The 16,565-nt window shown below is 52.2% G+C and overlaps 1 protein-coding gene and 1 long non-coding RNA gene across 2 annotated transcripts; one reads left to right on the plus strand and one right to left on the minus strand.

Annotated features, from left to right (window-relative positions):
- The first annotated feature begins 381 nt into the window (after window positions 1–381).
- LOC140641361 (uncharacterized) lies at window positions 382–4,451 on the plus strand. Its single transcript, XR_012037896.1, has 3 exons — window positions 382–673; window positions 1,080–1,220; window positions 3,947–4,451. It is a non-coding gene; the product is annotated as an uncharacterized lncRNA (long non-coding RNA).
- Window positions 4,452–12,723: 8,272 nt separating this feature from the next.
- TIFAB (TIFA inhibitor) lies at window positions 12,724–16,238 on the minus strand. The gene is made up of 3 exons (XM_072841076.1): window positions 16,091–16,238; window positions 15,835–15,999; window positions 12,724–13,778 (listed from the first exon to the last, which is right to left on the minus strand). Exon 3 carries the CDS (start codon window positions 13,757–13,759, stop codon window positions 13,169–13,171), a length of 591 nt encoding a protein of 196 aa, XP_072697177.1. The 5' UTR covers window positions 13,760–13,778; window positions 15,835–15,999; window positions 16,091–16,238; the 3' UTR covers window positions 12,724–13,168.
- Window positions 16,239–16,565: the final 327 nt, after the last annotated feature.

The raw sequence follows: 16,565 nt of genomic DNA on the forward strand, positions 1-16,565 counted from the left end.
CACCCCCCTCCCTTCGCATCTCCTGCTCCCCCCCACACCATGGTTATCACTATGGCTACTTCAGAGATAAGCCTGATTTGACCCACCTTCCGGCACCCTAGTCCCCGCAAGAACCATCACGCAGGGAGAGGGCTGGTCATCTTGGAGAGAACACCAAAGAAAGATAACTTTCAAACTCTGAGCACTCATTTAAGTCAAACACTGTGCTCAGCACCCTGCATGCATCATCCAGTTTCATTCTCCCAAACCCCCCACGAGATAGGCAGTACTCCTCCTTACAGATGGGAGACACTGAGGCTGGGAGGGGTTGGTCTCTTGCCCAAGGTCATGGAGTTATAAGGAGTAGAGCCAGGATCCAGACTTCAGCTGTCTGATTCCAAAGTCTAGGCTTTTCTTTGCTCTAAATCCCTCCACTCAACCTCCTCTTTTGTCTGCAGAATTCTAGGAAGTGTTGGTTCTGTTTCTCATCAGCAGGGCCCCATGCTCCCTGTGGAGCAGGGTCTCTGGGCATTTGCACATCATCCCTACAGGCAAATGTTGGGTGTGCAGAGCCTCATCTCCAGGTCCAGGATGTCCAGAACCAGCTGGAATCAGAGGCATTCTGGCCCTTTTCCTTGCCACATGGAAATGTCATTTGCAATCAGCCGGCTGTAGTTGGAGAGCTGCCTTTTAGGTACAGTGAGTAAAAGGACCACATGGAAACACTCAATGCCTGAGCCAGCCCTGGAGAAGCCCTGGCTCATAGCCACGAATGGCGGCAGGTCCAATAATGTTGAGCTCCATGCATGCATGTTGCCAAGAAACCAGAGGGGTTTTGGAGACTGACCAGTTCCTCCGGCACGCGAAAAGGCTGTGCATGATGCCGGGCGTATGGGTGCTTGAGATGTAGGTCCCTGTTGTGTGACAGAGGGGCCATGGTCCTGTGGGCTGAGTGCCTTGGTGATGAAATCTTCCATGCCATGGCTGGAGTGGGTGGAGGGCGGTCTAAATCAGGGGACCATGGGCTTCTGAAGTTGTATGCAAGTTTATGCATGTTTCTGTGTCCAACAAGTAGCCATAGCTTTCTTGGCCATTTCCAGGGGGTATACAAGACCCACAAAAAGCCAAAGACCCTACTATCCAAGAGACTGCAGTGGAGACCAACGGATTAAGCCATTCAGCACGTTCAACTCCACCATCACCCCCGGAACTACTGCTGGGGGTAGACGTGCCAGACTGGTGTAAGTATGTGAGGATGGGGAATGGGTATCCAGGTCAGGCTGACCCTCTGAGTGGAATGGAGCTCCTTCTGACTCCCTTCTCAGCTCTGACCACACGGGCTGCAGAGAGCAAGCCCCACCCCCACCCCCAGGCCTTTAGGGAGGATGGCCTCCCCGGCCATCTGTGAGCCTCATCTCCAAGTTTAGAGCTTCCTCCCCAGGTGGGGTTGCCCTCTCTCTGAGCTCCAATTTCCCCATCAGCCTGGGGCCGTATATCTTCTCTTCTTTTCTCCTGGCTGCTTTATAGCTGGCTGGAAACACCTTCCCTTAGCACTTCGAAATGTATCACTTGAAAGCATCTTAACGTTAACCAATGTGATTCTTTTTTAATTTGAAGGGGCTTATTTCTCTGAACGGCTTTCCTGATCATATAGGAGGGCATGCTCCCTAATATTAAACTTTTTCTTTAAAAAAAGCAAAAAAATGACTCACATCTGTTTGATATTTAATTCAAATTGAATGGCAGGACAGGAACAGAATTACACTGCAAACGGCCGTAAAGCGCCAAGCATACCAAACCTCCATGCCAGAAAATTTGAAATGACAAAGAATTGAAGGGATGTGGCCTGGACAATGAGGTGTTTCCTACCCAGAAGCCAGAGCTATAGTACAAAAGCCGGGAAGAGGTGGGAGGTGGGAGAAGGGCTAACTTTGCACCAGAAGATTTTGTAGGGGACTGGTTCCCCACCACATGTGCGTTTGGGTCTGGGATCCAAGCCTCAAACAAGGGTCCTGATCTCATCTGGAATCCAATGCCAGTTGCTCTGGGTTGGGAGGGTGGCCTCTCTGGACCCCCCAAAGGGCTGCCAGGTAAATGCTTGCACACAGTCTGGGTGGCCAATCAGGTACCACCCTGCTCTCCATGTCCTGGAGGCCTCTGGGTTTGGCTATAGCTCAGAGACTGAGCTGAAAGTCTCTCTGCTCCCAGCTGTTCAATTTACCAGAGACTTCAACATCCGGTGTCTAAGGGGGTAGGGAGATGAGGTGGGGCCCAGAGAGATGTTTTTCCTTCAGAAAAAGGAGGTGGCCTCAAAATGCCAGGCGACCTATATTGCCCTGAGCTCTAAGAGAGAGATCCCAGGAAAGAAGTGAGCACAGCCTCTTTGCTAATACCTGATGGCACATTTTGAAGACAGGGGATGGATTTCAGGTCCTGGCACAGATGTCTGGTGACATCTGCTAGGCAGGCATTGACAGTGGGGCTCTACAACCCAGTGTCAGCAGAGCCTGTGGGCCACCCCTCACTAGGTGTGCGTGGGTGGAGGGGTGAGGAGAAGAGCGACAATCCACCAGCTCTGTGGATTCGGGCACCATTCCCCTCAGTGAATCTTAGTTTCCTCGTCTGTATCAAGGAATCCCCTTAAGAGTATTTTAAATAACGTTAAATATTTTATGTATTTTGTTTTTTTTTTAAAGATAGTTCAGAGAGTTCTTTTTTTTTTTTAAGATTTTATTTATTTATTCATAGAGACACAGCTAGAGAGATAGAGGCAGAGAGACACAGGCAGAGGGAGGAGCAGGCTCCACGCAGGGAGCCTGATGTGGGACTCGATCCGGGGTCTCCAGGATCACGCCCTGAGCTGCAGGCGGCACTAAACCGCTGCGCCACCGGGGCTGCCCTATTTTATGTATTTTGAATAACGTTGTAAATATAAACGTGTTCACTTTTAAATGGCAAAACATTGTACGGTTTTCTTAGGAGGCTCACTCTGATTTCTCCAACACTTCTGTGTAGTCACCATTTCAAGGCATTTTCACATTGATTTTTCATTCCTCTGGCCCACCCTTCTCAGGGGCTGCAATTTTCTCTGTATGACTGTGCGGGAGCTGCCTCAAACTGTCTTATAAGAGGTGACTGTTAAATAGCCACTCTGGAGGACAGTATGGAGCCTCCTCAAAAAGTTGAAAATAGAGCTACCCTGTGACCTAGCAATCGCCTACTGGTTGTTTATCCAAAGGACACAAACATAGTGATCCGAAAGGGCATCTGCACCCCAATGTTTATAGCAGCAAAGTCCACAATAGCCAAACTACGGAAAGAGCCCAGATGTCCATCGGCAGATGAATGGATAAAGAAGATGAGGGATGTATACACAATGGATATTACTCAGCCATCAAAAAGAATGAAATCTTACCATGTGCGATGATGTGGATGGAACTAGAGGGTATTATGCTAAGTGAAATAAGTCAATCAGAGAAAGACAATTATCATATGATCTCACTTTTATGTGGAATTTAAGAAACAAAATGGAGGAACATAGGGGAAGGGAAAAAAAATAAAATAAGATCAACCAGAGAAGGAGGCAAACCATGAGAGACTCTTAACCATAGGAAACAAACAGGGTTGCTGGAGGGGAAAGGGGTGGAGGGAATGGGGAAACTGGGTGACGGGCATTAAGGGGGTCATGGGATGTAATGAGCCCTGGGTGTTGTATAAGACTGATGAACCACTGACCTCTACCTCTGAAACCAATAATACACTATATGTTAATTAATTGAAGTTAAATAAAAAAGAAGCTATTATTAAAAATTAAATCACATGAACTTACAGTTCCATAAATTATATTAAATACAGCTAATAAATAATAATCATTGTTTTGTAATCATTTGCCACATTTTGCTATTTCTATGCTCTTGAGGTATTTACACATATTGTATCTGGGAGCTCACTGTACGTCTCTTTCCAGCTCCAGGTTCAGTGATGTCATCCTGATACCTTGAAACTGACCGCAGTGCGAGAATTTCCATTATGGAAATGAGGAAACATCCCACACTATAATCAGAGCTCCCCCATCACCCAGAGGGCCTGTGGTCAACCATCTACCAGCACACACCTGACCGTAGAGATTGGCAAAGTGAGGGCTGCAGAGCCTTCGGTGACTTTCTCAGTAACTTTCGGCCACGCTGAATGGAAGCTCTCGACCCCCCGCTTTCTCCATCAGACTAAGCTGTGCCAGTACTCCTGGGACCTCGTGGCCAGGGTGGAGGGCATTTCTTTGTTCAGAACAATCTGGGCTCCTCCGAATGCCCCTATCCTTCTTATAATGAGGTCTCTCCTCGGCTTCTGTTTCCACCCCCCTGAGCTGAGCCAAAACATCGCCCCCCTCTCCCTGGTTTTGTAAAGCCTGCTGAGAGTCTCAACTGGAGGTATTTTCTCTTTCTTTAACGGAGAAGCAAAGCTCACCGCTGATAATTGCCCCGCGGATTTCTAACCAACACTTTCCCCAGGGTGCTTGACAGAGACCAGAGGCAGGCATGTGCGTGAGTCTGTGTGTGTGCTGGGAGGGGTGGAGGGTGGAATGGGGAAGAAGTCAAACCACATGAGGCTTTCCTGACGTTTCAACTTGAAATCTGCACAGCAACCGCAGGCCCGGGGAAGAGGAACGTAAAAGTGAAAGATGGAGCCCCCTGATGATTAGCTTCCCTCGTTGGTCTCCAACGTGTGTCCACAGGGGACCATGTATGCCTCCGTAATGAGGCCCAGGGCTGATTCTGGAAGCCTCCGACATCAAGCATCCAGCCTGCTTGTTTCCAGGGCTCCCCGGGGCAGAGGTTCAAGTCTGGGAGCTTTGCACCTAACATGTGTGTTTCTGGATGGTGGTAGGCTGGGCACCTGTGTCGAACCATGGAGATAGGACTCATCTGGAAACAGGAAAACCCACTGGCGGAGAGCAGAAGAATCAGGGGTATGCCCTGCATGGCCTGGCTGGGATTTGTCCTTGCTTCAGGGCTCAGGGTCCTAGAGATACAGCAAGTCTGTTCACTCAGCAAACCACTCGCCCTGGCCTTGTCCCCTCCTGAGTAATTAGTTGTTTTACGTGCATTTTAACCTGTTCAACCAGCAGGTTTGGTGTGAGCTGAGGTTCTTCTCAAAGCCTCATTCCTTATAGGTCTGCCTTTACCCCACCCACATTCTTTCTCCCAGCTGGCTTTGTCTTTCAGTCAGCAGGGCCCTTACTAAGGATGCACTGCGTGCCAGGGGGCTGTTCCATCCACACTCTGAGCCTTGCCTGGGGAGATGCTCCGGCATGGTGCGGAGTTCACGGCAAGTACACGTATTCCCAGCTGAGGAAACACCTCTGGCGGTTGATACCGTGGATCGCTGCCTGAAAACCCCTCTGAGCGTCCCCACATGGGCTTGGAGCTTGGAGGAGAGGATTCCCTTGTGGAAAAAAGCAGGAGGACTTTCTGGAGGAAGAAACTTTCTGGGAGAGCTGGTAGTGAACATTAACTGCTGGCATTCGTTGAGCACGTCCATGGTGTGCGTGCTAAGTCCCCTTATCCATGTACATGTGTTTCAGCCTCCACAGAGGGGAGGCAAGGACTGATAGAATCTCCATTTTATACATGAGGATCAGCGGCTTGGGGGATGAAGGAAGTTTTAGAGTCAGTAAGTGGAGAGCAGTGGGGGTTTGGACTCTGCTCTGTTGCCCTGCCTCTGGGGTGGGAAGAGATGGGGTGTCAAGGCAGGCACCCCGGCCAGATTGCATGGGCCAGGCAAGGACGGCCACGCCTAGCAATTCTCTGGACCTCGTTTTATGGTTCCTGTCCTCCCGTGCCCTCCTCTTGCCTTTCTTATATAGATGCCAAAGGTTATGTAGTTGGGGTGACCAGTAGGAGGGGCATCTGTGTTTGCCTTTTGCCTCCAGGTGGCCCTCTATGCTGGGCCCCCTATGCTGGGCCCCCTTTCCTCTCCCTTTCTTTCCTCTCTCTTTCTTTCCTCTCCGTTTCTGGTGGCCCAGGGCCCTAGGCAGGGGCTGAGGCAAACTGCAATGGCCATAGTCCCTGTGCTGGCCTTAGCCGTTGACCCTCAGACCCATCATTCTCCCTTCTCTCCTCCGCTTTGTACTGCAGGGGTCCACCCCATGGGGTGCATTCCCCAGGCTTGCTCATCAGCTGCCTTCTGCTGCCTTCAGGGCTGGGCTCGGGGAGAAGCCAGGGTATTTCACCCTTTCCCTCAGCACCTGGCCTTGGCAGGGGGGGAGTCAAACAGCAGGTGCATCTCCTCTTCAGCTCCAGCTCCCTCCGGACGGCCTCCGCAGGGAAAATTCACAGTAGTTCTAGCTCCGTGCTGGGCAGTGCCCGCTCTGGCTCTGGCAACAACCACCTCTCTCCGTTTCCTCGTAGCTCCAGGAGTGGGAGCGAGCCGGGTAGGGAACACCTGCTTTGGCTGGTTTCTTTTCTTTCTTTCTCTCTTTCTTTCTTTCTCTCTTTCTTTCTCTTTCTTTCTTTCTTTCTTTCTTTTCTTTATTTTTTTTAAGATATTTATTTTATTTACTCATGAGAGATAGAGAGAGAGGAAGAGACACAGAGGGAGAAGGAGGCTCCATGCAGGGAGCCTGATGCGGAACTCGATCCTAGGACTCCGGGGTCACGACCCAAGCCAAAGACAGGCGCTCAACTGCTGAGCCACCCAGGTGTCCCATTTCTGAGGTACATCGCCTCTGTACTCCATTCCCTGAGCTACATTTTTAAAATACTTCAAGTGGTTTTTGTTTTTTTGACCGGACCCTGATACACACCCTCTTCCACCCCGCACCCTCCCTTCCCCCAAGCAAGGTGACCTAATAGGATCCATCTTCTCGGCCTGTGCACAGCGAGCCGCAGACGAATGGAAGAATGATATCACAGCGCCCCGAGCCCTCAAAGAAGCAATTATTGGAAGCCCATGGCTGGCTGCCTGACCGAGCCCTCCCTTGGAAGGGCCCTGCCTCTGCTTTACTGTGAAGATTCCCCACCCCCTACCCCCTGCCTCTGCAGCTTTAAAGGCAAGCAGGGCAGATGTCTCAGCTGGGGCCCCTTCCAGCAGTTAGGATGCTTGGCTCAGCGCCTGGGCGTCGTGATGGTTTTGCTCGGTACCTGCTCTGTGTCATTTCTCTGTTAGGTAATGCAGAGGATCAGAGAAATAACAGAGGAGGACAGAAAACCCCCTTTAGAACTCCAGACTCCACGAGTCTCTCCCTCCTCCCAGGACAGTGATTTGATCTCTATTCCAATCTGCCCTTTCTCAGACTCCTTCCTGGTTCCCAAAGGCCTGGAGCCGGGGACGTGGCCGCCAGCAGCCCTTGTAAAGGTAGGCATGGTGAAGAGAGGGAGACCGCGTGGCCCCGGAAAGAGAGGCAGACAATAGTAAGAGCTTGGGCAGTGCCGGGCTCATTGGAGGGGTGCACATTTTTGTGGAGCGAGCCCCCTAGCAGACGGCACTATAAAGCCTTTTCAACGCACGCGCTTAAAGAAGAAAATAATTAAACTCTTCTGTCGGGGATCACCTCGCTTCCCACATCCCTTCACTTAGGATCTTAGGATGTTTTGTTCCCACTGGAGCGTGTGATTGGAAAACAAAGGTAAATGAGAGCAATTTCTTCCCGGATCATTTTTTCCCCCAGCAGGATTAAAGCTGCCTCAGCCATAAAGAGTTTACAAACTCTAAAGAAAAATAATAACTTCCCTTCTCGCGGCCCGGTCATGGGGAGGTAATGCATGTTTCCAATCAGCTGAGAATGTAACTCAAATGGTAGGCTTTAGTTCACTTTAATCCGCCTGTGAGTTCATGTTCAAGGTAAAAGGGATCACAGCCCTGCCATGTGAATAGAGTTCATTTACTTGGCATCTCGTCTGGGAGGCGGAGGAGCTGGGTCCATTTGCTCTTCTCCCGAAGACTGGTACAGGGCTCAGGCCTCAAGAGCTGGCCAGCGGCCGGAGCACCAAGAGGCGGGCAGGGCTGCTGCGGCAACAGAACGCTGGGGGGTCCGGCTTGGGGACCAGCTAGCCCGATGGCAACATTTACCGGGGGTCACGGGGTGGAAGCTGACGGAGAAGACCCAAGCTCACACAGTAGATTAAGTCGGAGGCAGGTCTCCCCTCCACAGCTCAGTTTGGGGGTGCAGGTGGGCGTCCTGGAGGTGGTGATGAACCATCCACACCGCATGGGACTTACTTGCTTCTGCACATGTCTTTGCTGACAGCAGCCTGGCCCTTCAGCGGGCTGTTAGGCAGAAAATCCGTTCTTAGCTCTGTTAGAATCCTGCCTTAGCTTTGTTTAGTCACAGGGAAACCTTGAGCCAGCCCTTTGACTATGTCCTGCTTTATACATTTATGAAATGACTGTCGATTTTTAAAAAGATTTTATTTATTTGTGAGACACACACAGAGGGGCAGAGACATAGGCAGAAGGAGAAGCAGGCTCCTGGATTGCGACCTGAGCCAAAGGCAGACGCTCAACTGCTGAGTCACCCTGGCATCCCGAAATGACTGTCGATTTTGAGGGGAAAGGGAAATGTTTCCTTTGTTGGCCTACTGTGAGACCTTTAATGCTACTCCTTCTACAAAGAAACACACTCCTTCAGAGAAGACATCACCCACTCTAATCCTTTCTGTGAAAATGCAGATGCCTCCAGCAGTGTGGCATCTTAGCTGCCCTACCAGGGGCAATCGCTTTACAGGACGGCTCCGATCTGTGCAGGTGGGGCATTGGCTTAGGAGGCAGTGTGTTCCTAGTGTGTGTTTGGGGGAGGAGGTTCTATGGAGGTGGCCCCCATTGCACAGGGTGGAGCAGAGGGGTCAAACCAGATCCTAGGGAGATGTGGTGAGCCTTAGGCCCAGTCTCAATCCTGCCAGCCCACCTCATGACTGCTAGGGCTTGGAGCCCTCCCAGGATCTCCTGGGGCCATCTCTGTGCCTCTGCTTAGGGCAGGAAGTGTTGCCTGAGCCCTATCCTCAGTGACTTGAGGACCTGTCAGACCTGTCAACCTTCCCCAGCAGTTGTCCCACAGAATTTCAAAAACCCAGATTTCTGGTTGGACTGCAGAGGCGAAAACACCAACAGAAGCAGCAGCCCTATTCCATCCCAGCTAGTGGATCTGGGGTCCCTTCACCAGGGCCTGGAGCGGGCAAAGACTTACCACCTGCCCACGGCTTCCAGGCCTTGTTGCCCCAGCGGGCCACCCCATCTCTCTTGTCCACCACTGCCAGGCTTGGCCGTGCCCTCACCTGCCTGGCTCATGGCTTCACACAGCCCAGGTGACTGCTTCCTTGCCCATCCACCTGTCCATCCATTCTCCAGCCAGCTCCCTGATGGCCACCAGAAACACAACAGCAAACAACCCATGGTCCTCCTCTGTGTGGAGCTCAAGGTCTCACAGGGCAACAGACACAGCAACTACAGCTACAGCATCCTGATGTCCTGTGTGGGCCTGCTGCTGTCCAGCTGTGGCCTTCCTTGCTCTAGGCCCCAGCCAGAGCTGTGCCATCTGATGTGTCTGCCATCACATCCTCATGGTGCTTGTTCATGCCTCAGAGCCCCGTGCAGTTATGGGGAGTTTTCAGGTCTCCCTCGAGATGGGGCTCAAGGGGATGCGGTGTCTCACTTACAAACAGGTTGGAAGACTCCTCTTAGTAAAGCAGAGGAGTGGGAGAGTTAAAATGCCTTAGAGGGCACAGGGGATGATTTCTAGATCTCTAGACTGTGGTCTCAGAGAGCTGTAGTGCTCTAGGGTGTGTCTGAATGGAACTAACATAGCTCTTTGTAGCAGATGTGTAGGTGTGTGTAAGCCCTCTATGTATCTACTTGCATTTGACTTATTCCTTTGAACTGGTTGAATTGGACAAGAAAAGCTAACTAGTGAGCACTTACTATGTGCTAGGGACTACACTAGACGCTTTAAATACTGTACTTCATTTGACCACCACAGCCAGCCTTTACCCTTTGTGTTTTCCAAAAGAAGAAATTTGAGGAACAGGGAAATTCAGTCACTTGTCCAGGATCACAGAACCAGTATGTGGTGGAGCATGAATTCCAACCCAGGCAGCCCCCACCCCCACCCCCCCACCCCCGCCGCTTGCAGAGTCCCACCTGGGAGCCGCCACGGCAGGCATGCATGCCTCGTGACAGTGTGTGTGTGCACACGCACCCCCCCCCACCTGCGTGCACTGCCCTGTGCGTGGGGCTGAGAGAATGCAGCTGTGAGGGTCTCTCCAATCTGCTCAAGCTGTCTATGCAGGCCAAGGAACGTGGTATCAGGTGTGAAAATGGGAGTGGCTGCAGGGACTTGGTGACTTAAATTGTTCTCTTCTCCAGAAAAATGGAATCTAGCATGGAGCAGAGCTTTGCTGCCCTGAAACCTGGTATGAGGTGAGCAGGGGATTCTGCAAGGAGAGTTTGGGAATCAACAGAGTCTGAAACAAGTGGGACGTGTCCTGGCTCCCTTCGGCCTGCCCTGCACTTCATCCTGTGGTCCCAGAGGGACTCCCCAACACTTGACTCTGAGTCTCAGACTCCTCATGGGGGAGGCAGCTTGTTTCCTCTAATAGACCTTGCATCTGGGAGGGTTTGCTTCTTCCTGGAAGGGAGAGGACCCCTCTCAGTGGCAGAGGTTCCCTGGAGGAGTGGGGCAGTTGTCCCGCTGGAACTCTGGGGTGCATGTCCCCAGCCAACTTCCTCTCTTCTGCCTTTGAAGGTCAGATGCAGTCTCCCCTGTGTGTTCCCCTTTCTACAGGTACACTGCTGCTCCCTAGCATAGTCTTGGGAACATTTTGGTCTCTGGAGGGATCATCGCTGCATTTAGAATCTGTGTATGAAATTTAAAGGTGCTTTCAAAATGGTGGGCTTCATGAAACCACCTAGCACATGGCTTCTTCTGCTTGCCAGTCTTGACATCAAGGTGTCTCATATCCTACAAACTCTGAATATTGAGCCTTCTGGAGGCAAGCAAAGCCTCCCCCTGACTGCCTGCCAGGTCTACAGCAAAGACAAAATCCTTTATCAGGTGGTCACAGAGTGCAGATGAGCTCTTGGGCTCTGTAGCCAGTTTACCAGGCTTCCAACCTTCTCTAGCTCCATATATGCATCCTAGGTGAGCCTGTGGATATGGACTTGTTATGTTCCCTCTCTCAGGTCTTACAGTGGTAGGTATCTAACTGTGTGATAGATGCTTCTCTCCGAGCTTTACATATGCCACCTCCTATGACCATAATAACACCACCATGGATGGGTCCTATTATCTTATGCCTTTTCTGAGGGATAAATGGAGTCAAGAGCAGGCTAAGTCACTTGCCCAAGATCACAGGGCTAGTGAGTGGCATGAATTTTGGGCAAGATACCCTTTCTAAGTCTCAATTTCCTCATCTGTGCAATGTATTAATACCATCATCTATCTTAGTGTTTTTAGGATTCAGCTGGGCAGGGCACATAGCACCTAGCAGAGTCCTGAGCACACAGTAAGCGCTCATCAGACATGGCCACTTAATGGTACAGCTAATGTTAACCCCAGCTTGAAGAGAGAGAAAACACAATATTTTTAGCAGCAATAACAGTGGTGATCAAATGATGAAGTGATTTGCTCCTCAACAGGTGTCTTCATGAGCCTGCACAAGCTCTCTGAGGGCAGAGACTTTGTCAGCCTCATTCACTGCAGATTCTCAGGGCTTTGCATTGCATCTGGTGAAAGTTTGTTGAATGACTGAGTGAAGGACCACTTGGGGACCTCCCCTAGGGCCATTCACAATATTGGATGGCCCCCTTTCCTCACAGCCCTTGCCCTCCTGTGCCTTGTGGCTGTGATATGAGTGCACTTGCATTATTCCCTATTAGAAAGGAAGCCTCCCAGGCTAGAAGAGGCCTGGGTCCTCCCCACTGCTATCTTCCCCCAAGGAGGGGGATGCTCAGGGAGGACCTTGCAGTGCAGCTGAATCTCCTTGCAGCCCGCCTTGGGTGCAAAGGGGCTTTTCTTCTTGGGTGGGAAGTAGTGTTGAAAGCCTTGTTGGACGTTGTTCTAGGCCTGAAGATGTGAGCCAGCCAGTAGGCGGCATCATGGCCTCAGTGTCTCAGATATTCTATAGCACAGTCTGGGATGATGACGACAACCTGAATTTGTGGGTCCCTTCCTTCTTTACACAGTGAACATTGTTTCTAAATGGCACTTCCAAACCCCCACTGCTCCTAGGATGACATAGACAGGGGCTGCCTATGCCCAGCTCCCCTGTTCATTGATAAAATTGTCCCACCCTTGGCCTGCCTGGCTCACTACTTGTCCCTTATTCTTGAAAGCCCACCCTCATAGGTACATGACCCACTTTGAGTAAAATAACTGCTGAGCTGAATTCTATCACAACCTCCCTCCCCACCCTCTCATGAGCCCTGAATGAGCCCTGAATGAGCCCACTGCTCTGGGAAGCCACCTTTCCCGGAAGACTTTGCCCTCTTATCAGCCAAGGCTTTGATCCAGAAATGACACAGTGAGGGAACGTTAGGATGACCCTGATGATGAATTTCCAGGCAGGCCCAGCCCCCAGCTCCCCACCGCCAGGAGACCCTGAGCTCTGCCCGGATCCTTTCCAGAAATGTGAGCCCCCACCTTTCCAATTTCCTCTTACACCTCTTCTGTGTTTCCCGCCCCCGCCTCTGCGTGACAACGTGGCGTGCATGCAGCCCATCTGGGGATCGGGGAATCCTATTGGGTATGCCAGCTTAATGAAATACTTGCAGTTTATTAAACACAGGCTTCCCTAAGCCCCAAGTGCCTGTGGGTATTTGAAAGCCCAAGGTAACCCCGAGCTACCACAAACGTAATTGTTACATGTGTCCATACATTCCTCTCGCAACCTCAAACTCCAGCTCTTAAGCAGCTCACGAAATTAGCAACATAAAGTAACTCCTAGGCAGAGGAGAGGAGGGAAACGTGGGGAGAGGCTTGAGGAGGCTCTCAGACCCCTCAGGGCCTCTAAAAGTATATGAAGTTCCCATTACCTTGCATAGCTGTAACTGGGGACGCTGCTCCCCCACCCCAGGCTGTTCATGTTTGCAAAATCAGTTCATCATGACCGGTCAGGTCTTGCTTGTCGACCTCGCCCAGTGTCGCTTCAAGGGTTGAAGTCCTATGACAGGCAAGGCTTGCTCTGGGCAGCTGAGGGGACTAGCAGGGTACCCTGTCCGAGGGCTCCTTCTGGAGCTGTGTTTCTGTTCCTCCTTCGGGGCTTGCCAGGGAAGGGCGGTGGAGCCCCGGGTGCTCTGGAGCCTGCAGCCGTGGGCGTGGAGGAGGCTGCTCCTGGGAGGTGCTTTCCCATTCATCAGTCTCCTCAGCCTGGGGCCTGTGAATCAGGGGCGAAGGGCTGAGATGGAAGCAGCAGGCAAAAGCCTCCAGGGAGGTGCCTCCCTCTACACGGACCACCATCTGGATGCCGGAGAAGGCGACCCTGTTGACCACGCTCAGGGGAACCTGCTCCAGGAACCTCAGAGTCAGCCCATTGACCCACACGCAGCCCTTGCGGCTTAGGGCCTTTAGGCAGAAGGTCAGCAGGGCGCTGCCCTCCTCCCGGTAGGGCTCCAGCGACAGGTGCCGGCGGGAGAGGTGGGGGAGCAGCAGCCGGAGGTGGGCATCCGGGCCCCGCCCCACCAGCAGAGGGCTGGTGTCATGCTGCAGCTGCGCCGGGACTTTGGCAAAGGCGTCCAGGTCCCGTGTGGGGTGATGCAGGCTCACATGCAGGACTGTGAGGGCCCTCTCCATGGCCGGGAGCCTGGGAACGCTGGAACAAGAGACACGTGGTTGGAGCCGGACACCGCTGTGACTCCCTGAGCTAGACATGCTTGCCCAGCTCAGGGGCTCTAAACCACGTCCAGCAGAGCACGGAGGGTGGGGATGGTCATTCTGTCCAAGTTGGGATGGCGCCAAGGCCGGAGTTGGTGTGGAAGGTCAGCCCCACTGGGTGTAGCCTCAGCTTCATCTCTAGATGCTCTGTGAGTAGGACTTAACACTCATCCGCTCTGAGCTTTAGCTTTCTTTTCTGTAATATAAGTATGCCCGTCCTTGTCTTTGCAAGGTATAAGGCATTCCAGCCTGCATGGTGTGGTTTTGGTGGCCTACTGTCATTTGGAGACAATCTGGCCCTGCTTCGTGGGAAGGGAAGGGCAGGCAGACAGGATACACCTTCCTCGTATCCAACAGTCACACACAAAAACCCCTGCTAGGCCCTCCTCTGGGCCAGGCCCTGATCAACTGCTGGGAATGAGCCCAAGCAACAGGAGAACAAGCCCTTGGTCTCTAAAACACCCAGCTGGTAGAGGAGAGAGGTGCTTCTAGCAGCAGGGGTTATGGACAGACAGACTGGGGAAGCCCAGCTGGCTCCTGGGGGACCAGAGAAAGAACAAAACCAGCTAGCATGTTCTGAGTGCTTCTATGGGCCTGGCACTATACCAAGTACATTTTGGACATGGATGTCTCACTAGATGGGCAGGAGACAGATCCTGCTGAAGAAGGTGGAGAGCCTCAAGAACTGACAGGGGCTCTGCAGGGCCTCGTAACAAGGCTGCCACAGTGTGAAAAGCACACATCCTTTGTCCCAGTAATTTCACCTCTGGTAATTTGTCTTTTAGAAATCTCATGGGCATGTGCAGTAAGGCTACTTACAATAGCTGGCTTTGCTCCTGCATGGATTTGAGGAATATAAACTCTCTGGCACATCCCCCAACCCCATATGGTCCAGAACCTGCCATCTCCTTCAGTGGGAACCAAGAGATGCATGGATTTGAATAACTAATTGTGTACTTTCCCAGCACCAGGCTTTGGCCTGCAGTATTGTCTCTGCTAAGAATGCATCTTCCATCCAAACTCTGCCCAAATACAGCTCATCTTTAAAGAACTAGTTCAAATGTGGCCTCTTCTATGAAGCTCTCTTCTTCTCTCTGGCCTCCAATCTCCTCTGGACACCCCCCATTCAGCTCATCTTCTCATTACACATCAGAGTTATGTGGGTCCTTGTCTTGTCTTCCCTGAGCTCTGCTCCTCTTGCTATCTCTGAGGCCCCTGGGGCAGGCTGTGGTCTGAGCTGCCCTGTGTCCCACTGCCCTGTGCAAATGAGGCCTGGCCACAATATCTGTCTGGGGGCATATTTGCCAAATGGCTAAATGAGGAGATGCTCACACACATGAAAATCCTGTGAAATCAGGTGTTGGGATGCTGCAAATAAGAGCCTTGTCTTGTCACAGGCAGTCTGAGTCCTAGGCCCTCTGCCCCTTCTACCTTTTGGGTTAAGTAGGCTCATGGTGAGGACCTTCCACTCTGACAGTGAGGGGCAGACCCCTCAGGACCCCCCACTTCCCTAAAGCACAGACATACATGTGTCTCCATCCCACATCCCATCTCCTCCCGAGGTACAAAAGGTGAACTGGGCCTGGGACAGCTGAGCGGGTATCCAGGTCCTCAAGCCTGGCCAGAAACTCAGAGTTCACTTCTAGGGCCTGACCCCATGCCACAGGGACCTTGAGAGAATCCTCCAGAAATAAATGTTCTCTGCTGCTCATGAGCTGTCACTCTCTGCTCCACTGAGCATCCCAGCGCTGACAGAAATCCCCCACCAGGGCAGAGCCCCTGACAAGGCCCTCTCATGTCTGGAGGACGCCCCCCCCCCCCCAGTTTTTCTGGGAAGCAGAAAGCAGCCCTCCCAGGGATGTTTCTGAGGTGAGACGATAGGAAGATACTGAGACGGGTGCCTGGTGGAGAGCCTGCAGGGTTCCTTCTCCTCGTCCCACCAGGCCCTCTACCCTGGCTGTGGCAGGGTAGAGGTCCCCCCAACCTTCACCTACCTTGCCAGGGGTGTGCCAGGGGCACACCTGCATCTGCTACTCCAGCTGTGAGCTCTCAGGGGCAAGTGGGTCTGGGCCGGGGTGCGTCTGGGGTTGGCAGTCACGGCTGCGGTGCAGGGATGTGATGTGTCACACCATTCATTGGTTTTCTTGTTCTCTTTTTCCCTTTAGGAAAGAAAATGGAAGTACAATTTCCCATTGCAGAAGTGCAACCCCAAAGCTGAGAGGTTGAGAAACCTCAGCCTGGGATCCTTACTAGCAGAGGCCCCTGGTGGGGGGAGGGAGGTTCCCTGCTGGGTTTCAGTGCTGCCCATGTCTGTAGCCGGTCCCCAGGGTCCTTGAGAGCAGTGTCTGGTGGCTGGTAGCTGGTAGCTGCCAGCTGGTCTAGAGTTCCTCTTCTCCCCTGCCCACAGGGTGGGGTGAAGGAATCCCAGGCCTATTAGAAACTAGAAGCTTTTTGAATAGAGAGCCAATGAGGGCAACCCACATACATGGGAGACTGTGAGGACAGCATTCTGGCTGGACCAGGAGTGACCAAGGGAGCTGTGAGTGGGCAACAGAGCAGGCCATTGAGTGTGTCAGAAAGGGCAGGGCCTCAGGGGATGGGAGTAATGGCTGCTCACAGTGGGCAGCCTCTCTTCCAAGACAGCAGAAAGGCCATCTTTTCTATCCACCCTTCCTGGGCTCTGCTGGCCTTCCAGGACAGCCTTGGAGAGACCAAGATGGATGCT

This window comes from Canis lupus, chromosome 10, assembly GCF_048164855.1.
Source record: "Canis lupus baileyi chromosome 10, mCanLup2.hap1, whole genome shotgun sequence".
NCBI lineage: Eukaryota > Metazoa > Chordata > Mammalia > Carnivora > Canidae > Canis > Canis lupus.